The 27,668-nt window shown below is 39.7% G+C and overlaps 1 protein-coding gene across 1 annotated transcript in view; it reads right to left on the bottom strand.

Moving 5' to 3' along the window:
- The window catches only part of grid1b (glutamate receptor, ionotropic, delta 1b), a 253,875-nt gene that overhangs the window by 129,420 nt on the left and 96,787 nt on the right, over positions 1–27,668 (bottom strand). Inside the window, 1 exon segment of the mRNA XM_018761291.2 lies at positions 10,742–11,026. Within this exon segment, the coding sequence (XP_018616807.1) occupies positions 10,742–11,026 (285 nt within the window).

Below are 27,668 nucleotides of genomic sequence, written 5' to 3'. Positions count from 1 at the left end.
TACCGTAAGTGAGGTTAACATCTGTACAGCACTTTAAATTGTACAAACAATAATTCAGACCTAAGCATTTTCAATCTATTCTCTAGAATTATGAAGAACTAAGCACTTAACTGGCCTTATTAACCATGTGAACAAAGTTCTAGAAAAATTCTATATAATGATACAGATATATAAAATATTTTTATACAATGTTGATGAAGTTAAACAGGCATTTGTGTAAAAATATCTGCTCACTATGAATGTCTTCAAACACACACAGAAAAGACAAGATATAGGTATTACAACAACCCATTTTGTTGTAATCATTGTGATGGTTAAACGCAGCTGTTAAATATTTCAGAAGAGCAATGATTCACCTGCTGTTGCTTGTCAGTTTAAAAACATTCCTGGAAACTGGTGAAATAAATTTACATAATGGTTCCATTATGTACCAGTTATCCATCTGTTTTATGGTATGCAATACACTCTCCAATTCCATGACATGAAGCCTATGCTGAAGCACAATACTAACAATCTGTGTTTTCACTGGCTCCTTGACATCGTATGCCAGGGCAGTATGGTGGTGGGCACGGTTCTTGATCTGAAGGTCACACATTTGAATGCCAGGAAGGAGAGTTGTACCCTTGAATAGTTCTAGTACAATACATTGTATCAGCCGCCAGTAATTCACTGAAAAAGTTGAATAAGACTGTTACAAAATGCTCCGACATAAGCTGTGTTCAGAGTGTTTTCATGCATTTCCCTTCCTCATCTTTCCCCACTGGATTCCTGTACCTTGTATTCCTGTATCAAGTTCAAAACCATGGTTACGTCTAACAAGACAGTCAAAGAATCTTCATTCCGACACCTTCGGGGTCTGATCGCTCCCTACATCTAAAGCACGAGTGCTGTTATCCTTTGCCTTCATTCACTTGGCGGTCTCGCTATAAAGGAATCCAAAACCAAAAGCAGAGTAAGTAAGATCTTGGCTTTGGCTCCAATATGACATAATGAACTTCTGCTTACCCTCTGAATGCTAAATCCCTCCCGAAATACAAAGAGATTTCAAAACCCATCTCAACTGATCCTTTCCCTGTTACTTTCATTTGTGCATTTTTCTATTTGTACGACGGTTCCATCGGTAGCTACTTAAATATATCTGCTAGGAAAATTGCAGTCTCAAAAAAAACACACATTGCTTTAATTGTGTGTTTATAACTACGCCCTCTGTCTGTTGTATCTTGCAACTTTGTTTGTGCTACATTCTGCATCACTTTTTAAATAAAAGTGTCTGCCAGATCCATAAATGTTAAAAACTAATAGGAGGGCCAAACAAGCACTTGACCACTTGCACTTTCTTTAGCAGACTATAGACACAATTCAGCAGTTAGCACTTAAATGAATTTGCATATACCTGACATACACAATAATTGACTAATGCACTATGTGACAAATGTGAATTGTGTTGGATTGTTTTTAACCACATGAAAAGTAGTTTCCGCTGAACATATTGCAGTGCGCCTCACTGGCCATAAGTAATTTAGGATCACAAAGTCAGGTAAACATTCTTGTAAATTTGCAAGACAACGACATAAGAAAGCAAATGTTATTCAGAAACTTTGCTTGTTCCTTTGTGTTTTAACAAAACTGTTTATGAAAAAACTACTTTTCCAACCTATTTATAGTTTGTGAAGCCAGTTTGCTACTGATTGAACAAAACTCCTGGAGTGCAATTTCAGAGTCTACATACATTAAACCATAACCTGGACAGCAAAAGAGGAAAAGCATTTTTCTGACTGTTTGCAAATCAAAAACATGGGATTCTTGTAAACATGTCACAGCTGGAGACTTACTAGGAAAAGTGATGTAGAGGATGGCAAAAAATCTTTCAGCACAAATTTCAGTAAAGATGGCTTGCCAAATGTATATATCATGTACATATATATACACACGTACACACATAGTGTATATATAAACACACCAAATGTATGTAACATGTACATAACCGAAACTAGGTAGTGTAGCAGTTACAAAAACTGCACCGCTTCAGGGAAAATACCTGACTGGATAAGTACAGACACACAGTCTGAAACTGCTTGTCTCAAGTGTGGTCGCGGCAAGCCGGAGCCTAACCTGGCAACACGGGGCGCGGGGCGCAGGGCTGGAGTGAGAGGGGACACACCCAGGACAGGACGCCAGTCTGTCGCAAGGCACCCCAAGCAGGACTCGAACCCCAGACCCACCAGAAAGTACGACCTGGCCAAGCCTGCTGCACCACCGTACCACTGCACCCCCACGCCCCATACACTGGATAAGTAGTCACCTTGAATGAAACTGACAGCTATGCAAATAAATACTAATTAAACCAAATTTATTTTGGTACCATTGTCTTAATTAAAACTGTTACAATGTGTGTTGCCTGTAATGGAAATACTTTTCAACACAAAGAGTAGACATGCAAATGTAACTGGGGTTCTGTAAATGCATGAGGATTTTTCCAGTCACCGAGTGAGAATTGCACAGCAATGTACTGTAACCACCTCACTGTTTTCAGGCCAGTGTTCAATAAGCTGAGCAAATGCAGTAGGTTTTCCTGCAATTGAACTGGTGGCAAAGGAACTTGAATTGGTTCCAGAAAAGCACAAAAATTACTGATGCATTTAATGTCCATGGAAATAAGAAGCTGTATTCAATAGTCACATCGATTTTCATCTTATTAATATCATTAGAACTGCTTTATACAATGCAGCATAAAAATTACTGCAAAGCAGTATAAGTTCAATAAGACAATATAGTCCTGAAAATGGCATAACAGGTGAAGAAGGTGATAAAACAAAGTCAAAGAGAACACAATAAAACAACAGAATGGTAGAACAAGTTTAACTGCATTTCAAATTAAATGCAATTAAACTCAAAACAGCCACTAGCAGGATAGTAAAAAAGAGCCATTGCATATAATGATAACAGCCAAAGAAAAACCAAGGGAATGAGGGAAGAGAAGTGCAATTCAATCAACTATCAAGCCCAGGGAATAAAATCTGTCAACGAGAACCAGTTAGGGTTACAGACAGTTAGGGGCAATTAGGATGGTGCAAATAAGATCAGGTTAGTTGTTTCATGTACTGAAGACACACATAAATGAAAGGACTCAGATAATTTAACGCTTAACAAATTAATGCCTCACCAATATGCTTCGCACACAGAGTCACTAATGGCCAGCTGGCCAAAGTCAAAGAAATACAATTTCAGAGTACAGCATTCTAGGGGTGATACGCCTGTTTTGACAACACGCCATTCATGTCCCCTTCTGTGACATCGATTTGCTTGTTTGCGTCCTGGGGCCAACATCCTGAATGTCAAAGCAGGCCTGAAGGACCACTGCCTTGTACTGACTTCAGATTATACTGCCTACAATTCATAGCGCACTCAAATAGAAAATAAAGTGCGATTAAACGCCCAACATCTGCATTTTGCAGTTGCAGAGGGGTGAATAACCAAGGTTTCAAAAAATGAACAAGCAAAAGCTACATTTTTGGTCAACAAATAAATGAGGAAATGAATAATTCATCCATATATCTGTCTGTTAGGTTAATAAAAAAGAGAAATCACTTTCAGTGTTTCATCTAAGCTGTTATGAAAGTACTTCCAGCAAAGTTTCCTTTATGCAAGTATACACCTGTTCCTCACATAACAGTGTTAAAGGTCAATCGGTGAAATCTTCTCCTTGTGTCAGTTCCAATTGTGAGAGGATAAGATTGCTAATATTTCTTATTGAAAAAAATATCATATATATATATATATATATATATATATATATATATATATATATATATATATATATTTGGTTTGGGGATTAAAAATGTCAAATATTTTTTGAAATAGCAAAATAAACCCATAATGCTAGAATAAAATTCATTTTTATCTATAACAATGATAAAAACCAAAATATTTCAAGATATGCTTATTTGGGTTTGAGACAGTGAGTATATCTCTGTCCCAAAACGTCTGATGCAAGCTGTTGTACATTAGTGTAAAATCACTGTGTAATATGCAAAACTGCCATTCTACTGAATTATAAGCCCGCTGTAGGAAAAAGCCATATATTTTCATAAGCAACTTAAGTGGTTTTTTTAGTGTGCAGAACCTCATTTACTTGAGGGTGGAGGATATATGTAATGAAAAATAGGTAAAAAAATATATTAATATTACATTTATTAAAATAAATCACTACATACTTTTCAGTGCAATTCTTATTTATTCCACCTAATTCTTCTTTATTCATTCATTCATTCATTCACTTACTTATTCGGTTGTTTGTATCAAGTGTTCTTTGTGCTGCTGTTCTTCTGAGGGTTGCTATACGACATTTCATTGCACTGTATACAGTGACAATCTTATCTTATCTTATATACAGCATTCAGGAAAGGTATATAAATACATCAACTCCATGAGCACCAGAAAATCTTTTTTTACAAGAATAGAATAAAAAATGCTTGACAAATTGTTTATGCCATGTCACACGGATTTAACTTTTAGGATTTGTTACAAGAAATTACATCACAACCTACCGCAGTCCCAAATCCCAGTCCCACAGTCCAACACAAAACAATGTACAATTTTATTTGGTTGCTATGCAATTCACTGTTCTGCAATGGTCTCTTTTTTAACAGTTTTTCCATTGTCTTGACTGTTGCGTCTAAAAGATAAGCTATTGAAATCAATGTGAAGCACTAAAACTGTGCATTAGTCGATTGTCTTATGATTAAATGACTCGGTGTGCCACGTGTTTTTTTTACTTCTACATAAGTGTGTGGAAGTCCAACAGTCTGAAGAAGTAGGAAAGGAACTTTGGCTATGTTTATTTTTCCCACTTCTATACCAATGCAAACTGAATTTACTTAAGTTACAAATTACTGACTTTTTCTTCTTGTTGAGCATTGTCTCCCTACAAAAGACCTCAGGAGGCCAGCTGACGGTCACAGACACACTCCATGCCGAATGAAGATGATGATGAAGAAGATGATGACCAACTGCCATGATGAATGAGACGTAACGTGCTGAGCTGGGAATTCAAGTTACCATACAGCAACAATATCATTACTACTTGTAAACTGGCTTAGAACTGTTACTTAATCTAGAATGCCCAGGAGGAGTGGGCAGCAACTGACACTTGGACCCGCAGAGTTTTTTTTTTTCGCCCTCGGCTTTCAGTTGGAAGTTTTCGTTCCTTTCCTCTGTGGCCAGCAGGCTTACTTATATCTCTATAAAAAGTATTATATTATGATAGTCGGTAGTCAACTGGCATCTTTGTTTCTTTATTCAGAAATATTTACATTTATTCATTTAGCTGACACTTTTCTCCAAAGCGACTTACAGTGTTGAGATTACGATTATTTACACAGCTGGGCAATTTAGGGTAAATACCTTGCTCAAGGGTACTACAGGCAGAGGTGAGGCTTAAAACTGCAACCTTTGAGACCAAAGACAGTAGCTCTAACCACTACGCTACCAGCTGTCCCAAGACATATTATTATTATCATCATCATCGTTGTTGTTGTTATTGCTAAATTTGTTTTGTTGACACTTTGTCCAGAGTGCCATACCTTAGTAATCGTAAGTATTTTAGTAACTGAACAGCTGAGTTGTCCACATGGTAACAGTTGGTGACCAAGGAGATAACTTTGTATGCAGGACATCAGACAGAGACAGAGTGAAATGAAAGGGTAAGACATACAAGTGGATGGTCAGGCCAACAGGAAGGCCACTCTACGTTAATCAAGTACAGCACGTATCCCTCAGGATTGACCCCCACCCCCAACCTGACCCACCAGAGGGTAGCTGGTACCAGCACAGGTACAGGAGGAGAGGCTGAATGCCATTTACTGCTATCCTCCCATATGGTGCACTGGCTTCCGAAAAAGCAAGGTAAGCTTTACAGGGGCCGCTGCGTGAGCAGTCCGCTTGATCGTGTCAAGCTGCAGATGCCCAGTGCACTCCTCAGGCTTACACACACACTAAAAAACTTCTTCCTGCTGACGGCAATTTTTTTTCCCCACTTTGATATATATTTCTTTTGAAGTCGGCCACCCCTACTGGCAAGCGTTTTGTATCAAACTCTGACATTCTGCATCAACAGCCAAGGAGACAAACCTGCTTCTGCTATGTCTGTCATGGGCAGTGTGGCTCTGTCATTGCATGGCCAAGCCATCCTCACCCCTAGAGGCCAGAGACAATTCAGATCCAGCGCCTGGGTTCATCACATCCTGCCAGGACCTGTTTAAATCCTTATTACGCACGACACAGGTCCTTTAATGGGACCGTATTATGGAAGAGGCTTCGAAAAAGCAGGCATGCAAACACCAGAAGCTCCATTATGTGTTAAATAAAGCTTCCTCACTGATGTGCTATGTTGATCCCATTAGTTTAATGTGTAAGTGAGGTTATGCTGAACTGCATGCCATTCTTCACTGCCAAAAATGTTCTCTTCCGCAAGTTTGAAACTGTTAAAGAGTGTGAGTGAGTAAATCAAAAGTCCAAGGATTCCTCATGACAGAGCTCAGTCTCCATCACCATATCAAAGTTGCATAGGTGTGGTGGAACCTGTACTACACTCAGCACTCCCAGCAGTGTCCTTGATTTATTTAGTTCAGCTTTACAGACTTACTAGTGATTTTTCACAAAATAGTATAACCCTAAATAACCCTGTCCAAATGGTACGAGTCTATTGTCCACAAAATATTCTACTTCTATTAGAGATTTATAGATAGGTTGAAATGTAATGTCTCTGAACAAATGTGACAAAGTTTGGAACGAACCACAACGTGCTTCATACAACTGAGCAATGTGTGTTTTTAAGGAAGGGATATGCCAGAATCTAAATTTTGAGTTTCTGTTAATATTTTCTGAATTGTACCAACAAAACCTTGGTTTTTTCCTTGGGTGCGCCACTTTATTAGTAATAAGAACAACAGCTTACCAAAATGAAAACAGAAATCTAATTCCTTACATGATCTCTTTTGTTGTTTTTATGCTGTTAATTTTCCAACCTCATTTCCGATAAAGCCTTTGTAAAGCGCAGAGAGATATGACACCTTTATGGCCACACGGGCAAAGTCAGCTAGAAAACTACACTCAGTAAATGAAACATTTAATTAACATGGAAAGAATTTTCAATTCATAATCAGCCAGCCTCAGACTTCCCCGCTTCAGATGCCTGCTATAATTTGACTTTAACTGTGAGGTGAACATGTCTACAAATGAACATGCTTATTTTCTCCATGTACCTCAACAACATCTATATTAAACATTCAGCTCCTGTGATTCTACAGGTTTCAATTCAACATAACCTCTGCATTAAATGATAAAGTAGAAATATTTTTACCTCCCTAGCTGTGACTGACAGAGAAGGGGGGGGGGAATTGGGGTGAGGTGTTAGAAAGAGGAAGATCCAGAGAGAGGACCAGGAACACAAAGAAGGACAGTGGCTGCAGAAGGAGAATGAAGACTGAGGTTGGGTGGGTGGGGATGTGCGTGGCAGTGCAAAGGCCCTCCTAAATCATCATCACTCAGCTGTCATTTCCAGCTTGAGCTGAACCTAGGCCTGGATACCAGCACCCAGGCCCCATCTGCTTCCAATGAAGTCAAACAAAGACCTTAATTTGAATAAATGTCCCCTTTTCTTCTCCCACCATTTCAAGGCATTTTGCTCTGAGAAGGTGATATAGTGAGAGCCTGGCTGGTGGAAGGGACAGCAATGGCCCGTTTGTAGTATAAAAAAGAACAGAAAATGATTAGGACCCTGCACTATGACATACACACACACAATATGTCCAGTTGTGAAAAAAAGTTAGTGAATGCTGTTGTGAAGAGCAGGTAACCAAAATTCAGTGTTTTATAATACAGCAGGGCAGGCCAAATCCAATATGTGTGTTGTTTGTTAGATAATGATGTCTTTTTTTTTTTTTTTTTTTTTTTTTGAGTATCACATTTTAGGGGCCATTTCTGCAGACAATTTCAAGGGTTCACAAACGTTTTCTCACAACTGTGCACATAAAGGTATATACAGTATATAATATATACAGTTTCAACAGTTTCAGTGTACTTGCCATTAAGTAAGACTTAAAGCAGTTGATTGTATTTCACACTGTTATTACACTGAAGCAGCTTAGGCAATTAGGCATGGGTAGTCATTAGTTAAAAAAAAAGGCTGAAAAGCTGGATTAATGCACGGGCTTATTCCTCAATGAGTATAAATCCAAAGACCTTGTGAACAACACAGGGAGCATCCACTGATTTATGTGGCAGTGTGTGGAACTACATGTTAATTAGAATATTTAACAAAGCCTTCAGACAATACATGGTCTGTGCTGTCATTTAGAGAAATCCTGCCACATTTCGCTGCCTTGTGCCTTTTTGAAAGGACAGTTCATTTGTATGTGTTCCGTCTCTCAATGATGTAAGAACATGCCAGTTTTAAGGTGACTGAATATAATGAAGAGTTGACGTCACATACGAAATGCCAGGAATGTACAGTTATAAAGATGACTGTCCGACAGGAGAGGTCACCGCAGCAAACATGCACGGCCTCCGTGGGACAGAATATTGTGACAAAGAGTTACTCAGCTATAATTGAACAGCCAGGACTGATCCGACAACACCTGGGCTTCAAGAGCGTAGCCGGGTCGGACAAACCTCCCTTGTGCATTCCTTCATCTATTTCCCATGATCACTGAAGTCCAAAGGTTTGTGGTAGAGGTGTGAATTCAAGGCAAGAGGACAATTACTTTAAGTTGCAGAATAGATAGGATTTGAGCTAAAGCAACACTATAAGGACTTCTCAAAAGTGTGAAATTTAAGAAATCATCCTTGTACTCCATGCTCACAAATCACTGTGATAAAGAATCTTTAACACTAAAGTGGTAAAACACATTTGAGTTTGTAACTCTTAAGTGTAAAACGTGAAGTAATTTTCTAGTGACAGAAAAAGTCCCATGTAAGTAATGCTGAGATAACAGCAAGGTTTTATTTAATGAAGACAGATAATGCTTGTACAAAATGTTATCAAAACTTGCTGGTTCAAGTCCTTAAACTGATAAAAACTTCACCTACTTTAAGCATGTTTTTTGCTGAGTAGCTGAGAGAGGATGAATACCATACACATATCACACATACAAGAAATTCACAAGTGTACCATGTCAATTAGTTAAAAAAAAATCAGCACAGCAAATGGGAGAATTACTTATGAATCAGGTTCATTGTAGTAAAAGTTAAGAGGGGTGGCACGGTGGTACAGCGAGTAGCACTGCTGTCTCACAGCACCTGGGTAGCGCCAGAGGATGTGAGCTTGAACCCTGCTCAGTCTGTGTGGTGTTTGCATGTTCTCCCCATATCTGCGTGGGTTTCCTCCCATAGTCTAAAGACATGCTGTTCAGGTGGACTGGTGACTCTAAGTCACCCACAGTGTGTGAGTGACACAGAAAGTGTGTTTCACTGATGTATGGATATATTAAGTAGTTATACAGCAGTGTAAGTCACCTTGGGTGAATAAGGTGTGGGCTGATAACACTACAAAGTGTTCATTGGCAGTAGCTTAGAACAAAGCATCTGCTAAATGAGGTAATGTAAGATAAATATTTAATTACTTTTTCATTACTCATTGACTCTTTCCTCCAGTTTCAGTTTCACCTATTTATTTAGCAGAATATTTAACATTAGAAAGTCATGTTTTGTACCGTGCTTCACTGTATAATAAGCAGCAAAGTGAAATTTCTTGGGAGTTGAATTATCAGGAAACCATGGCTTAGACTCATGCATGAGCAGAAAGAATATGTGTTGTTAATCCAGATGAGCTGATCATGTTTAGCTAATTAATGAATAATTGATTAATAAATAAACAAAACAAAGTTTACTTCACACCATTATTGGTGCTGGCACTTGAACTGGCACCTCTGGCACTACACTAGCCATGTGTGTAAAGCAAGCACTCTGGGATTCCTACCACCGCATTTGAGTTTCTGTACTGTGTGCAAATTGGGCTAAAATCCAATACCTCTACCTGTAAGACTGCAAGAAAAAAGACTGACCTACATTTTAATAATTTATTCAAAGTAATATGTCTGTATTAATTTGTGAAGTGACCTATTTAACACCTCCAAGTATTCCTTAACGCAGTGTAAAGTGCTCCACAAAGACCCATTATGAAGATACTGTGCATCAACATACGAAATACTACAAACATATTTCTCCAAGAGAAATGAGAGAGCTAAATTGTTAATGCGTTAGAACTGATTAACAGACAAAAGAGGCAATGGGGTTACACCCTCCAAGCTACCAAGATGGGAATGAACTGCCAAAGCTCCATCCTGGAGTGAACTTTAACTCTTTCAGTCCGTCTGTGTGACCCTAGTTTGTTTTCATGTGTGTATTACTTGGCTTTGACAAGCAAGTGTACATTTGCTCAGCACTTGTTATGGTAAGAAGATCCATAGAAAAAGAGGTACAGCTGTAATATCCCTCCTGTCACACAACACAACTTGACACCATATTTGAGTGACTCCAGACATGAATAACCTCTTTCTTCAGATTTTTTCCCTGAGGTGCTTTCCTTGATTCGAGTCACTAAAGCACTTTTTCATGCAAAACACTGAAGCCCAGAAGGGCTTGTCAACATGATCAAGCCTTTTAGTCACGGCTTCCTGTCCCTACCCATCATTCACTACTCTGGGTGAGAGCTGAAAGGGGGGCTGGGGTGTGCAACACGCACCGTATTCGCTGTCATAGAAGACGATGAACTTCTGCCAGTGCAGCTCGGTCACAAGCTGCAACATAACGTCGTTGAGACGCACAGGGGGCCGCGCAGCAAGTGTGTAGCGCTCGCCATCAGGGCTTGGGTTCAACTGGCAGGCAGTGCGGGGTGAGCCGCTGGGGTTGCGCTGCACGAACAGGTGCGGGATATGCATAGCGTCCGTGAGAGACTGTAGCGCGCTGGCTGAGGCGCAGCCCGTCGACGTCACCAGAGCCAGGATGCCCTGGGTCATCAACTCGCAGGCTGCAGGGGGACAGCAAAGATGAGAAAGAAGAGATTAGTTTTTTCCAAGCAAATTAAACACTCAGCATCCATTCCAAGTACCGTTCACAACTCATACACCGCAGTTCTTTAAGAATGTGAACTGCAATCTTTATTTAACAGTGTACATAAGGAGAACAGGTTTTATCTGCTAAATTACATAAAGAAATTGCATGATGTTTGTTTGCAATATCTCAAAGCTTTTACAGTCTTTCTGTGGTAAAATGGCACTTTTCTCTATCAGTCAGGAGGAAAATAGTTGTTAACAGTAAGTGGCGATGAATGCCAGATAAAAGTGGTCATGATTAAGGAACCAAAAGAAAGTCAAGGGTTTTCTCTGACTTCAATGCGGCAGATTAAGGAAACACACTTCTTTCGCATGTCACACATGAGCAGACATACACCCACAGACACTTTGTACAAAATTAGATCAATTACAGATGATCCCAGCCCCATTTTTAATGCTTAATAAATCTGATTTTTGGATGGCACTTTGTGGACAATCCCTCAAGGTTTCTTAGTTAAAATATGTCATGTTTTGAAGGATATTCAGTAAAAACATCTCATCTCAGTTTAAATACAAACCCAACTATCTATACCTTTAGGACTAAGTTCAGAAGTGAGCTATTTAGTGGAGCTTCTCACAATGTCTTTTGTACAAATAAAATCAGGACTACGGCCAATGAAGCTGTCCAGCTGCTTTTCAAAAATTAGAGTTTAGTACTTGGGCTGTGTTCATAAACTGCTAAATCATTAATTGCTGCCTTTTAGTTGTTAGCTTGGAGAAGCATATCATAATAGTTAGACCAAAATGTAGATGTTCTGACTGGTAGAGATGATGGCAATTAATATCTTATAATCACAAAAAGTAGCCCAATGAATATTTTCAAAATGAATCTACATACACAGCTAGTTACATTACTTTCCAGCAAATCCGAAGTTCACTTGCTCCTTAAGTAACACAAACCAATTAGATGTCAGAATTCATCTCATGTGGCAAATTACACCTCACTCATTCATTCATTCCATTCTTGTTTTATCCAAACATGCTGATGTTTAATATTTCTATTGAAGTCTTTCCCTGACACGACTCTGACCAAAGTCTGGCTTATTCAGATGTAAACTGGCAAGGTTTTGCAAGTGCTCTACGAAAAGATATCCTCCATACACAGTACACAGCATTTCTTTAGGATAAAGATCACAACATGGAAGTGGTTCATATTATGCTGACACCTCACAGTTCAAGCACTACGGGTTCTGACAACGGTTCGAATCAGATGAGGTCTGTGCAGCATTTGTATATTCTCCCTGTGCTTGTGTGTGTTTGGGTGAACTGGTAACTGCAATTCACTTGTACCATGTTAATGTGTGATTGAACGAGTGCATGTGTTCGCCCTGTGATGAACTGGCTTTACGTCCAGGATGTAGTCTGCCCCTCTGTTTCTGGTACAGGCTTCGGACCCCAGACCCCCCATACCGAATACTGTGGTTAATGATGATGGATGGGCAGACAAAGATCATATCTGAATCTTGGTCTCAGATAATACAACCAGTTTATGTATTCACTATCTGTACTACTCTTATCAAAAATCCTGTTAGTGCTTCTCTTCGCCTCATTGACTGTAATGAATCTTAGTACACAGCACTGATCTCTAACCAGAATCTAGATGAAAGAAACATCAGCTGTTTTTTCACACTCTCACAGATTGGATGTGAAGATGGGCCATACCACAGGTCACCAGGTGAACAGCGGGGTGTGTCATCAGCTACAGCAATGGAGTCTGTCAGGAGTGACATTTAGCGGGGCAACACCCACGACATGCCGTGCCTATGTCGCATTTCAAAATGACGTGGAAAATTGGGTGGTAATTACAACACAGTATGTGTCCCACTGTGCTGCATCAAAGGAACACGCACTAACCTTCTCCTCTGCTGAAGACCTACCTCTGCTTTGCATGTAACTGACCTGAGGGAATTAACTATAGTCCATTCACCTCCTATGGTATTTCTGAGCAAGGTGATACTGTTAACAGGGCTTATTTGATGGTGTCATTATCTCATAATCACTCAGACGGAATAATTTAATCAAAAGCAAAAATGTTTCAAGTGCTTTGCTGAAAGTTAAGAAGTTCAATGTCTCCGGGAAAAACCCAACCAATCAAAGGAGAGGAAACAGGCATGCGGCACTGTGCTTATATCCTGGGACCAAACTGCTGACAGAGACAAAAATTACTCAGTGCATGGCTCGCGACTGCACGCGGCCGACTGAGTTTTAATTTGCCACATGCTTAATTAAAACCCCCTCTTTTGTTGTGTGTTTCTGATCATGGATTTCCTGACGCCGCCATCTACTGCAGCCCCCCCCAACAAGGATGATGACAAAGCCTGCAGTAGCATATAGCATCTAACCCTTTTTGCCTCAGGTGATAACTCTCTTGGGATACAAAGGTAAAAGTGAACTCACAAGGACACAGGCTCTCCCCTTCATCACCAGTAAACAGGTTTCTGCCTATTTATAGGAATGCTTTACTCTTTCCCATATTTGTATATAATCAGTTGTCTAGACAGAGCTTACATCCTATTGAACAACTTCAAATTGCTCCTGAAGTTCTACACCAGACACTGCCAATGTCTACAACTAAATACAACCAAATGTTATTGAGTGTCAGCCTCGTTTACAGGAGACAAACAAGCCCAGAGACTCTTCGATCAAAATGACAACATTTGTCAACAAACTCTCCCCAAAGACATAATAAGGTGGATATGAGCTCAATGTTACTTAAGTCACCAATTTTTCCGACAAAACATTTTTTTTTCCATCCAAGAAATAAAAACAGGTAATAAACAATGAAAGCGGGAAGTGTGGACAGGTGATTTGAGGCAGGTATAAAAAGAAAAGCAGAAAATACACTTCTGTTGAGTTATGATTAACTGTGGTGACTCGGTGGAGGTTCCTTCAACTACACTTTTATTAGATGACCTTCTTTTTAATGCATATTCAGCAAGGCTTTTTGTTTTATTGTAAAAGCCCAGCGCTATCATTGGCATATGTAGAGCAGCGCGGCCTGTTCAGATTTCAGTGGCAAACACATTGATACTCCTTACAATAAAGCTCTCATGCTTGCCTGGGTGGGTGCGCACCCTTCATTGTGCGTTGCCTGCGACAGCTGACAGAGAAATCCTGAGTCATTACTAGGAAACTCCAAACATTATCCTTATCCTGGGCTTCCTGCTGGTTCACTGAATAACCCCCTGCAAACCACACAAGCACACACACAATCCTTATTACATTCTAGATGTCAAATTACCATAATTAGATGTAAGTGGGTGCATCCATGTGTCCTGCCCAGCTCTTTTCACTGTGCCAGGATTACACACTGCTGTAAGTCACTTGCCTCCGCCCCAATGATATGAGATTCATGACAACGCATAAACCCTGTAAGCAAGAGTTATGAGAACCCATCTGCTCATGTTCAGACCTGGAATGCTGGGCCAAACCTCGCTCCAAGATCTGCACAAAAGACATCCGTTTTATAAATTCAGTGTAGACCTGAATTGGAGATGTTTCTTCACACAATGTCAGGCAGAGCAATAAAGCATGAAAAGTGTATTCTTTGGTGACAATTGCTGTTGTTTGCAAAATCTCTTACTGTACATTGACATCAGGTACAAAGGCATACTGCCACACTTTCTGCAAGAAGGGTGTGCTGCTATTGTCCAGGTGACCTTTAAGGGATTATTTTGTTTCTGAGGTCAAGACACTTCTTGGAGAAATTATGGTAATTGCTAAAGGGGTTACAATATGCTTTACAGGTAGCAGATGCAAATGGTCTGCACATCTACTTGTGTTCATATATGTTCTATAATAATTCATATGTATTCTTGAACATGAATGCAAGTGTTCAATATCTTTTTATAATATTTTTTCATAAAAAAATTTTAACTATTGCTGTTGGAAAAGCCATCCACATTGCAATGATAGCTTAGAGCAGTATTAAAAAGTTTACCCAAATGCTGGCATTGTACCAAACAAATGAAAATACTGTACCACATGCAAGCTTCACCCCAGACAGACAATGAAGGCTTTCAAAATAAAAGAAGTCAGTGTAGTGTGTACCTCAAAGAGCCTGATGCTGTCTGTGACTAAACCCTTTCCATCGTCTTTATCTGTAATGGACTTCTGTACTGACTTGAAGTCAGAAAACAGAGCTATCACGCCAAGCTGTCAATCATGCCTGTTGTGTGACATAAAACTGTATTTGCAAGAAGGCTTTTCAAAGGGTTTGAAAAAAACTGCATTCTCTTGGCAGGGGCCTATTGGCTCTGACATGCCTAACACCAAATGCATCGTAAACATTTGTATTTTCAGTATATAAGTTGTTTATGTTTTATTATATGTATATCTTCTTTCATTATTAATGAAAATATACACATGCATAAATACGTATATATAGTATATACAGTAGATAAATTTTACATCTGCATAATGTCTAGACAAAATGTCAGAAATACTATAAGAAGTATGAAGTCACATGGATCAAAGGGATAAACAAACAGAAGCACAGAGAGAATACACAGAAGACTGCACAGGCGGAAAAGTCGTCTTGAAGAAATAAACTTTTTTTTCAAGAGATGCAAAGAAAAAAGAAGAAACGGGCAAGCTGAGAACATGTTCAGTACTGAAATTTCATTTTTATCATCCATGGGTGAGGATTAAAAATTGTCCCAGGAGATAAATGTGAAAGAACTATTATTGTGACAAACGCCAAATGGATCTATAATGTCGTTTTGGAGGGCTGCATTAAGCCACTGTAAATCATATGTTTGCTACACCAGTTTAGGGAGACAAAGTTTCATTCACAGAAAGTACAGTAAGACATCCAACAGAGACTAAAAGAGGAACCAAATCAGAGGGACTAGTTTGAAATGATAGACATTTCCAGTCTTCCCCAAATTGCTGAGGTTTTTCAGCTGAACTGCACTGCTGCTGTATTGTCTGTTCCTGGGATCACTTACAAATTACCTCCACAAATCCATTCAGGTGCAGTTGTGACCCAGGTGACTACACTGTAGAATGTCACGTAGCACAGAGATGAATAATCCGAACTTATCTCTGAAAATTGCCTGGTGCTGAACCCCCGAGGTAAGTGGTTAACTTCTGTGAAAAAGATCTTAGTATATCTGGGTAAAAACTAGTGATAAAGCCACTCTGTATGAAAGTGCATAGCAGCAAACAATGTATATTCAAAAAACAACTCCCCTGCAATAAAACAGGGTAAGGGTAATTTAATTAGCATGAAATTCAAGTTCATGCAGGTGGTCTCTACACATGCCAGACAAAACACTATCCAACAGAGAAACAGTACAAAGATGACCTTCCCTTCTTTAGGAGTAACAGCATTTTCTTTGTCCATTTAAAGGACACTCAGAGCAGCAGGCGAAGCGTCTGTCTCGAAACCCACACTTCCCTTGGTTCTCGAGTACCCAGTAAGTGAGAAGAACGTCTCGCCAGCACCAGCTTTGATTTTGACACCTCTCAGACCAAATGAAAGTGGCTCTAAGGCAGCTAATGGAGGATGTGAAAGACGTTGGTAAAAGATAATGATCTATTAACGTTTCGAAAGGCCTCGCTACAACATCGCAGCTGTGGTCATCCATCATCTCAAAGACATCTAGGGCAGGATTTCTGGTTTTTTTTTTTTTTTTTTAAATACATGCTGTGTTTAGCAGAATCTGGGATTTTTTTTACAGGTATGAAAGGTGAAACTAGTCACTGCACAAAAGCAACTACCATCTCGTACATTAAAAATGAAGTTCAAAGAATACAACATGCACTCATATATTTTTGCCAACACTTGTTATGTAATATAACACAATGGATGATGCTGTCTTTAAATGCTGCTTGTAAGTGCTGTCTGGATTTGGGATAAGAGGTGCTGGAAGACATTTCTTTCCTCTTTTCGGAATCCAGCTTCCAAACCCTCAGCATGGAGGGACAGACACACTGACCAGATCCCCATGATTCCTATTCAGGTGACAGTTCACTTGTTCTCCCATACCATTGTACTTAGACTGCTTTTTAATTTGTTCAGTAAATGGCAGGAAATGCATCAATAATTAAGAGTCTACATTCATTCCTTAGGGGTATAATAAACCTGGAGGTGGTGACCTAGAAACACAGTTTGGGTTTCACAGGTCTATAAATGAAGGAGGAAAAGGTCAAAGTTTTGCCCATCTCTCTCTCACAGAGCTTGCCCAGGTCCAGCACATGGAACCTGCAGCAATCTTCATGACTGTAAGAAAAAATACAAATATATTCCAGATAGAAGGACATGTTGTGCTGTTTCACTTACAGTATATTCAGCTGTTATCAAATACACTCGTGCTCCAGTGGCAAAATCTACCTCAGTTGAGACTTTGAGGGGAAAATGTAATTTTTGCAAAGCATAACCACATTATAGTGTATACATTCCCTTTTTGTCTGTTACATAATTTAAGAGGGAGATGCTTCAGTCCCCGACTATGTTCCCAGGTATGATGTGCTACATCTCATCTGAGCCTGTATTGACAGACATTTATTCATTTAGCTGATGCTTTTCTTCAAAGCAACTAACAATTAATTACCAATTTATACAGCTGGGGAATTTTTACTGGACCAATTAAGGTAAGTACTTCGCTCTAGGGTACTACAGCTGGACATGGGATTCAAACATACAACCTATGGACAGCAGTTCTAACCACTACACTACCAGCTGTCTACAGAACAGTGACAAAAGTATAGATAAAGGAAAGTTGGCCTCTTTTAATCCTGATTTAGGAGAAGACTGATCAACAAAAAAAAAAAAAAACTCTGTGATCACTGACCAAACATTTTCACTGCAACTGCTGGTCTTTATTAGAGTCAGAAAGCACATCTATGTCAAAGCTGGAAAAGAAAATGCAGCGCAGATTAATTTTACGTCTGTGGCTTAAATGAAAGTGCTCATTTGTTGTTATATGTTGTGCCTTGTAAACCTAATGGATTAATGACGTACAAACGCTAATCAGGTGCCCTAGATGATAGCTGAGAGTCTACATCACTGTTATTTGTCATGCTTTTCATTTGACATGGTGATTGTTTTTACATGAAGATGTTCTGTACATTCTCACGTGCTATGGTGTTATGTGGTGTAAAAGTGTGAGAGTGCTTTTGATGTATCTCAACAAATACGGTAAAGATGACACTCGACCCGAATTTTTCTAGTAACAATAATAAAACGAAATGTCTAGAATGACTTGGAAACAAAGTTCTATCCGTTTTGTGAAATGCACTGCTTTACAATGATACTTATTCAAAATGTACAATAACACATTCAATAAGACAGAGATAGTGGTATTTGGAATCTCTCTTGTGTTTAGTTGAAATAGAGCAGTATTTATGTTCTGCCCCGAAAGTGTCTGGCTTTGACTGCTGTAGTCTTGACTTTCAAAGTATAATGGCTTCTGGACATCTGCTGCTCCTGGAAAAGGGCTGCACGTGGCTGCCATCCGTTGCCATCAGTAGTCATCAGACAGGACATCCTAAAACTGGAGGCACAACTTTGATACTGTCTCTGTCACTCTTTTTTAAGAATGGACATTTAGTCTCTTCAGAATTGAGAAGTCCTGCCTCCCAATGGAGCTAATCGGAGCATTCAAGAGCGTGTCAGAAGATTTCACACAATCTCTGCTGCTTCAAGAGGACAGAGGGCAATGGCAAGTACACGGTTTGTTCAGACCAATGGACTTTGAGTGGCACTGTGATTCAAGCTTCACCAGAAGGAGAGTCTGCCATGACAGCAGGGTATTAAGGCAAAGGTGTAGTCACATCAACTGCTACATCCTTTTTTACCCCACAGTCCTCTGATTTTAACCCCACATACCGTATTTTTTTCATTTTACCTTACAGATACTTCCTTTATTAAATCCAAAATGACTTATTTGTGAACGGATCAGGCTTATCTGCCATTTTGCAGGGGAGGAGAAAAAGTGTGGCAGCCCAAGGCAATGCCTCTGACAGTCCTCACACCGCGATCCCCATCCCTCACCCCATCGCCCCCCTTCCTCACCCCAGGCATCGCCACACATGCTCACTGGCAACTCGATAAGAGTCAAAATTCAAAACAACAGCTTGATGTGTGACTGTGTTTCATGCAAGCGTTGCCATTTCTCCAGAGCCCAGAGTCGTAAATGAACCCTCTCCCCTGAACCCACTGAATCATCAGGGGTCTAAGGAGATTAAGCATGCATCCTCATTACACAAAATGTCCACCCATTTTTAACATTATGTTTTCTGTAAATAATATTAAAGGTGCAGGACACAGATAGGGGTGAATCCTCTCCATAAAAGGCCTTAATGGCTTCAATATTGCATGTTTGCATTTGATACCATCCAGAAGAAAATATGTGTGCAGACAGGGTGCCTACAGAAAGAATATATCAACTGGAATCCCATGTCTTGGAGTAACTATTTAGATGACAATACCTATGAAGGTTTTAAACTACATGATTTTCCCTCCAAGGTCCTCAGCTATGAAAATATTTGCAAATGGCAGGGTTTTTCAGTGGTAATTGTCATTATATCAGAGTCATCTTTTGTGTGGAACCGCCAACATTTCTTCAATATGCCTCTGTTTCGCAAAAGCCCAGAAAACAATAAACATTTGTTCTGCTGGAGTATGGAGTCAAGCCCCATTCAGCATATTCATTTTATTTGTTAATAGGCATGGATGGCATGATGGTATAAACACAACCACAAGAGCTACACATGCCAAAATCCAGGATGTTGCTGATGACAAAAGCACTGAATGCTTGTTGCTGCCTATGTCACCTATTGGCACTGTGTAGGATGTAGCTAACAATCTACATAAGCACATGCTTAAAATATATGATATGGGTCTTGATTTTTATCTTATTGTCTGTGTGGTGAAATTTTACTGATGATAAATCATTGTTTAAAATACATTACTCACTGGCTTTTTTTAATTGTACTGAGAATTAGTAGTAACTTTCTGACTTTTGCAAGACTGCACAAAAGACAGTTACCAATCTACCTGTATAGGAATATTTTTCTTATAATTCTTTTATTTTTCAACTCTGAACCAGGAACTAGATGCACACAAGGAAATGTAAACTTTAATTTTAATGGTGAATTTAAATTATTGTCCATGTTGCTGTTCTGCTGATTTTGAAGGGGGGGTGAGGGCACGGTGGCGCAATGAGTTTGGATGGGGCCTACTCTGTCGTGCGCCTGGGGTCCGAGTTCTGCTTGGGGTGCCGTGCAGTGGACTGGAATCCCGTCCGGGGTGTGTCCCCCCCAGCCTTACGCCCTGTGCTGCTGGGTTAGGCTCCGGTTTGCCGCGACCCTGCTCAGAACAAGCAGTTGTAGGCATTGTGAGTGAGCGCGCGCTGATTTTTGGACCGATTCCCTTTCTTGTAGTCACCATAAATATTACAAAATATTCGTAAACTTATGTGCTCAAATTAACATTCACTGCACTAAGACCACCATCAGTTTATTTCAGAAATTATGTAAAGGTGCTATTTTAAGTAAAGATGAAAAAATCCAGCCCTATCTGGCTGAGACTGGATTCTGCATATCAGTCATCACAAAGAGGAATGCAAACATCAACCTCTGCCCTGCGGCTAACTTCATTAGGAAGTTAAGCTGCATTTTAAATTACTCTGTGTTCAAAAACCAGTTGGCCAAGCCCAAGATCCAAAACTCAATCCCCTGCAAGTATGTTAGTGTTCTGCTCCAGTCAATGGACCTTATGCACTCCATCACAGACAGCTTCAGAGCAGGGCAGCAAGTTAGGACCTCCTTATTTTCACATGCTGCATTTACTCCACATTTATTTATGTGTGTGACATAGGCATCATTGCCCCAGCTTATAGAAACATTCCCCTGAATTCAGTTGGAATCATTTTACTGGCATTTTTCTCACCTCTTTAGGTTGAATCTGTTCCTGAGCTCAACTCTAGGCAAATAAACTTTCGTCACAAGCAGCCCCGCTTTTGTACCTTTAACAGAACTGATATTCATTCCAGTTGCCTGCCAATACTGGTGCACTGGGAGTTTATGTTATTATAGTATTGCCTTATTAGTGTTGTAGACAAGAGGCATATAAATTTTGCATGCTGTGCATATGTGTTATAAATCGGAACTGCAATAAATTATGGACCCAAACTGACCAATAAGGAAACTTATGCAAAAAAGTAAAATATCAGACAGCTTCAGGCTTTGGCACTTGAAAGGTTTGTTTTGAATTTTCTCTGCTCATTTCTTAATGGCTCCAAGAGAAAAATCATGTGGAGACCAACTAAACTTACTTGGTGTTAAACCTGGTGTAAATGACATGCTAATTACACTGTAGCCACACAAGCAGTCCTGCAGCTCTTGGGATTCTGATCCTAAATTATCTGCAGTTCTAAAAACACTGATATATGTGTGCAAAACTGCAATTTTATATATACATTTGCTCAGTTATGAAATTTCTCCTGTTTTATTCTCAGTTTTTTTGTTGGTGAAGCAGAATTAGCTTAAGGGCCATTTGGGGACATGCTAACCTTGATTTACTTTGATAAAGAGCTATTTGTTCAAATTTTAAGTTTTGAGCATTAACACAAAGCACTATGTGGGGAGCACATTGTCCCAAATGTGGTTAAACATAGGTTTCAGTTCCTCTGTCATAAGCTGAGTTCAGAGACTGAAAAGCTTGCCCACTGGACATCACAGGCTGCATATTCCATTGCTGTGCATAATGCTAGGCAGAGTGTTCTAGAAGCTCTTTTAAGTTATCTGTGATTGCATTATTAACCTCATATATTTCTTTATGCACTTATGTGTATATAAGCTTATATGAATCAATGGAGACATTGCAAAGGGTTATGTCATTGGGACTAAGGTTACATAATGAATTTTATTTGTTGTTTGCTCAGAAGGGTTCCAGCAGGTCTTTGCAACTCGGTGAAAAGATGCACAAAAAGATACTATATAAGACCGCTACTCTACAACATTTTTTGGACAACTGTGCTATGTCACTCATCTCCCCATTACTGCAACATTTCATAAATCATTGTTTTGGTGAATGGATTTCGTTGTAGTTTCTTGAAATGTGTTTTGTATTCTTCTACAGATGGAAAAGAAGTCTGAGATGCAGTGACATGTTGCTTGCTAATAACACCACTTAAAAGTTTTCATTTGACACTTTGGTTATAGGATGGAGGCACAGGATTTAGGCAGTGGACAGTAGGAATACGAAACAATCTATGCTTTTATTAAAGTAAACTGCAAAGCAAAGCTTTGGTAAATGCACAGCATACATTTAAATCGATCTGTCCTCGATATTTTGAAGTCTCTATATTCATTGCCCCTCTTAGTTAAGAGCACATGCTCATCTGAGGAAACCCTTAGGGAACTGTCTATCAAGTTTAACTTTGCCCCATAATATGGTTCTGACCCCCTGGCAGCACACAACTGAACTGACAGGATACAATTACATCACTTTCCTGAAAGCAATTTTATATAAAACATGTATTTAAATGTCATGCACTTTTCTTGAATTCCTGTGCCATGAACATGTTTCACACCGTGTCCTAAAGAAGGGCAGATCGAAGACATGCATTGACACTGGGATTGTAAGGGTGGGCGTGAGAGTTATACTAAGAATTTCAACCAAATTGTCATTAAATCATCACATCACCAGTTGCATGAATGGAACCTCTCTGATATTGATTAAAATTTATAAAAGCCCCAGCCTTTGGAAAGTCGGGAGTCTCCACACTGGTGAAAACCACTTGCGACAAGCAGGTTTATTGCCTGTGCCTGATATTTGTTAAGGTGAGCCCCCCACTCCCTTTTTCATTCCCTCCTTGAATGTTAAACGCTCTCTTTCGGTGTTTGGGATGCAGTAAAAGTGTAATGGTCCCCTAGGGAGGAGCACAGACACCAATATGGAAATGAGAAGCAGCCAAGCTTTTTGCCATTGTTCCTTCCTGTCTTGTAAAGTTCTCAGACAGATTACAGGGGAGGTCTGTCATTGGTTGGGGTGACCATTTAATGAGGTCCATGCTGGATTGTTGCCTGCCTGCACTCTCTCCCTGCTGCACATGTATGCAAACACATTGCACTTCACCTGATAAAACGTGTAGAACCAATATATCTGCTGCCCAGCTGAAAACATTTAAAATGTAGTGAATACAATTAAAACATACGCAAGCACCTGTAACGCAATTAATCCACTATCTGCTACTAGGTGACAGGCTGCAAGGCTGGAAGGTTGAGCAGAGCAATGATACAGCTGAAGATCTGCGCCATAAACAACAGGGGCAACAGGTAGCGTAGTGGTCAAAGATACGGCCACGTAACCTGAAGGTAAAGTTGAATTTATTAATTTAGCAGATGCTTCTCTCCAAAGGAATGTACAAACATCAGCAAATTGTATTTATCTTTTATCCAGAACAACTGACAATGCTAGATGTACTACACTATAGTCCCTACAGAGCAATAACAGAAGAAAACTGGAGTGATCCTCTGCAAACACTGGGAGAACATTTAAACTCCACACAGACTGAGCCAGACTAAATCCATGTTGGAATTCAGAGCCCAGTTGATGTCAGGTACCACTGCTACTCGCTGTGCCACCATGCAAATTGTTTACTGTAAAAGTGTCAGATGAGAAACGAAATAGTAATTAGATTACAGCAACCAGTACCAATAAGGGTTCTGTGCCAGTAAACAAAAAAATATCAACCTTACGAAGTCAGTGCTGCAATCAAATATGCACTCCTAAGAAAAGAGAAAGGCACCTGCACTTTTAACCTCAATACAAAGCAAGAAGAGCCTGTTTTGAGAAAACAGAAGATGTCTATAGCCTTTTGCAACACCATTTTCTTATGTGAAGAAAACAAGAAAAAAAAAAATTTCCCCCCCCATTTATGATCATAACTGTCATTGACTCATAGTGTTTCACAGCGAATAGCAATCACATGGTAAAACAAATACACGCTCCAGCCAAAATTCAAAATTACTATAACATCACAGACAGTGTGGGATTTGAAAGTGGAGATCTGAATATAAAACAGACGTAGTGCACTGTGACACAACAAGGCCAAGGAAGTGAACCCTAAGCTGTAGCTGGAAAATTAAATCTTCTGTAGTACCATGCACACAAAGACTTACCAGAAAATGCAGTGAAAAGAGAAAAATAAAGAACCATTACAAAAAATTATTAAAATTCGTGTTTATCAAATGATGACTTGAAGGTAAGAGAAGCATTCATTTGTGCCAGATTATAAGCGATACTGGCAATGGACCATAGAATGAATACAGAAGACATTATTGGAACCTTGATAACAATTTTACAGCTTAGAAAATGTTAACCCATGATTGTGTAATTTATGTATTTATTTACAAAAGAAACGGCAGTAAAATAAATTGCAGGGTGCCAAAGCAAGAGGAAAATTATTAAGCAGTTTTAATACAACACAGCAATGCTGCTAGTGGTGACCATGCTCTTTAGCATATTGCTGTACAGGGGATGGGCAAAATAATGCAAACACAACTTTGAAAAAATTACTTTGAAGCAATTAAGTCACAAATACAATTGGAGTTGCAAAGGTGAGTCATGTTAGCTGGATTACCAACCAGCGGTACATGTTAGCAGTAAAAAAGGACGTACTATTAGTGCTATCATAAGTGAATTTTCAAAGCAGTATGAGGCAACTAACGGACTTACAAACAGGCCAAATAGTCAGGGCTGGCGCATCAGTCACAAAAACTGAATTATTATTAAATGTGTCAAGGAAAACAATTGGTGACATAAAGGACATGCCAAACATGAACAAACTGCATTGGAAAAGAGAAAAAGTTGTTACAAGTCAAAGATTACCAACAGAGATAGACAGACACTTCGCAGGTTGCAACATGTCACAAAAGTACAACCTCAAAAACAACCAAAGAATTGACTGAGCACCTGTTACCCAGTTTCAACAAAAACTGTAGGTCACGAGACCGACACAAAGCCAGACATTATGGCAGGGTTTCCATTCAGAGGCTGCTTGTATCCAAGGCCAGACCAAAAAGCCACATAACCTAGTGTACGGAGCACAAAACCTGGACCCTGAGCAATGGACAAAAGTAATATGGCCTGAAAAGTCATCGTTCACCCTTTTTCCTGCAATCAGGCGAGTTTAAGTTTGGACAAAGCCAAAGGATGCTCTCATTAAAATTTACATTTACATTTACTCATTATTACATTTATTTGGCATACGCTTTTCTCCAAAGCAACATACATCTCATAGAAAATACAATTTGTGTATTACATTAGGAGAAAGAGAGACAAAGTTGCAGACGTGTGATTCTTAAGTACCATTAGTTTTTTCTTTTCAGTGGAAATGGGGTCATTTTACAGGACAAATTGCACCCTGTTGTGCAAACACTGTGCTCTCATGACATTCCCATATTCTAAGAGGATAATACCCCCATTCACATTGGTAGAAAAATTCAAAACCTTTCATGACCTCCCCAATCATCATATCTAAATATCATTGAACTTTTAAAGGAACGATCTGAAGCACGGAGTGCAAAACAGATTTGCACCTCATTCATTCTTCAAAGAATTAGAGGCTCTTTGTTTTGAAGGCAAAGGGTGGCCCTACTCATTACAGGTCCTGGATGTTAAAATATTGGTACACGTTTCTGTTATTCTGCTCACCCCCTCTATATCATTTCTCACTTAAGATCAGTGGTCTGTCAGGAGCGATTTGAAACTGTTAGAGCTGAAATTGCTTTCATAAACGATGAACTGCGGGACCACTGCCAACAATACGTTAAAACAGTAGCAGACGGCATTTCATTCTGATGAGGATCAAAATGCACTCTTCCTGTTATGCAGTCTTGCATACACATTCCTTTCCAAGGTTAGGACCTCAGTGGATTTCGTAATTCAGAAAGTGGTTGGTGCAGTAGTGCAATCCGTGGACAAGGCGTTAAACAGATAAATGCATTATACTGGCACACACAATCCTCCTGTGGTGTACACATGACAGAGAGAAAATCGCCACCAACCTGAAGGGGCCGATGAGTCGACCTCCTTTATTATTGGGTTGCTCCATGTTGGTGTTGCGTGTCTTAAGAAGATAAGTATGCTGGTGGACAGGAGAACCGATAAGGAGCTCCCCCAGGGGAAGATAAAGTACCAACCAACCGATCAAGCATACTGTATTTTATCAGGGATTGTGACAAAGCAGACAGACATCATGATCCCACCATCCCAGCAGTCTAAATCGCACGTGTAATTCTTTCATTGGCAAACCTGTAAGTGGATATAAATAAAGGTCTCCTGCTTGGGCAGGAATAACCGTTGAAGAAAGGAAGGTATCAAGTTGTATTTCTGTTGGGGGCAATGAAGCCAGGCCGCACACGTTCATCTGCAGTCATGTCCTTGGTCTGATATTCCTTCTCTATATACTGCTTCTTTCATTACCACTCCACTGATGCACCGAAGGTCCTGTGTCGATGGAATGCTAACAATATGAGTGGGTGGAGGAGGGGTTGCTTGACAGACAGAGACATGCTGTGTCCCCAAGTATCAACAGAGACATGCTCCCCTGCCACCACATTTGCTGGAGACACTAAAGTCAGATACGATAAATGCATGGAATACCACAGTGCTCTGCCCATGTACAGGTTTATCAGCAAACCTGTCCGCCAAGCTTGAGGGAAGACATCCTCCGTACAACCATGCAAGAATAATATTATTCTGAGCCAGAAGATTAATATAAAGTTCTATAGTTCTGAACTGTGGTTGAGCTACAATTTACTGCTGCAGAGACAAATGGCTGAACAAATGGTGTTACTATCTGCAAATACACTTTCAGACATGAATGGCAAGTTTTCAAGCAAAAATAGTCCTTAAAGAGTGAAAATATTATCCCTGTATCACTCTGGATGATCATAAAAATTGCCATGTTATACACATTGACTGTGATTACCCTCTGGAACAGTGCTGAGGAAATGTGATCACACTGGCAATACTGACCATAGTCACACAGTGACAGCGCAGGCTAATGTGACGAAGGTTGTAATAGACAGAGTAACATTCAACTACTGAGCTGACATGCAGAATGGCACTTTATTTAGATTAATAAACAGTATATATCCGTGGGGCAACATGCTCCACAGAGCAAACTGAGAATGACACTGCATTCAAACTCAGTCACTCAGTTTCTCACCGCTTTATTTACTTATAACAGTGCCGTGGGCTTTGGGTTTTCTGGCAGTTGTGATGGATGTTATTGATGTGTGTAAGTGAAGCTCACTGATCCTGTGTGTGCTGTGCAGAGTGGAGACACACGGTAAGTATCTCACTGACTCCAACAGCTGAGGGCTCAGGTGTTTAGTTAAGTGAACTGATAATTGTACCTGGTACTTCAGCAAGGTATACCGATGTGTGGGCCACTACAACGGTTCCACATGTACTTCATCAACACTATCTGAGCATCTCTGAGTTGGCTTCTTACCCTGAATTGCTTCACTAAATAATAATATGAATTATTATACATAAGTATTATCTGACATCTTTGTCCAATGACAAAATAACAC

This window comes from Scleropages formosus, chromosome 24 (assembly GCF_900964775.1).
Source record: "Scleropages formosus chromosome 24, fSclFor1.1, whole genome shotgun sequence".
Taxonomy (NCBI): Eukaryota; Metazoa; Chordata; class Actinopteri; order Osteoglossiformes; family Osteoglossidae; genus Scleropages; species Scleropages formosus.
Note: the sequence above shows the minus strand (reverse complement) of the source record. Positions and strands in the feature narration are given on the sequence as shown.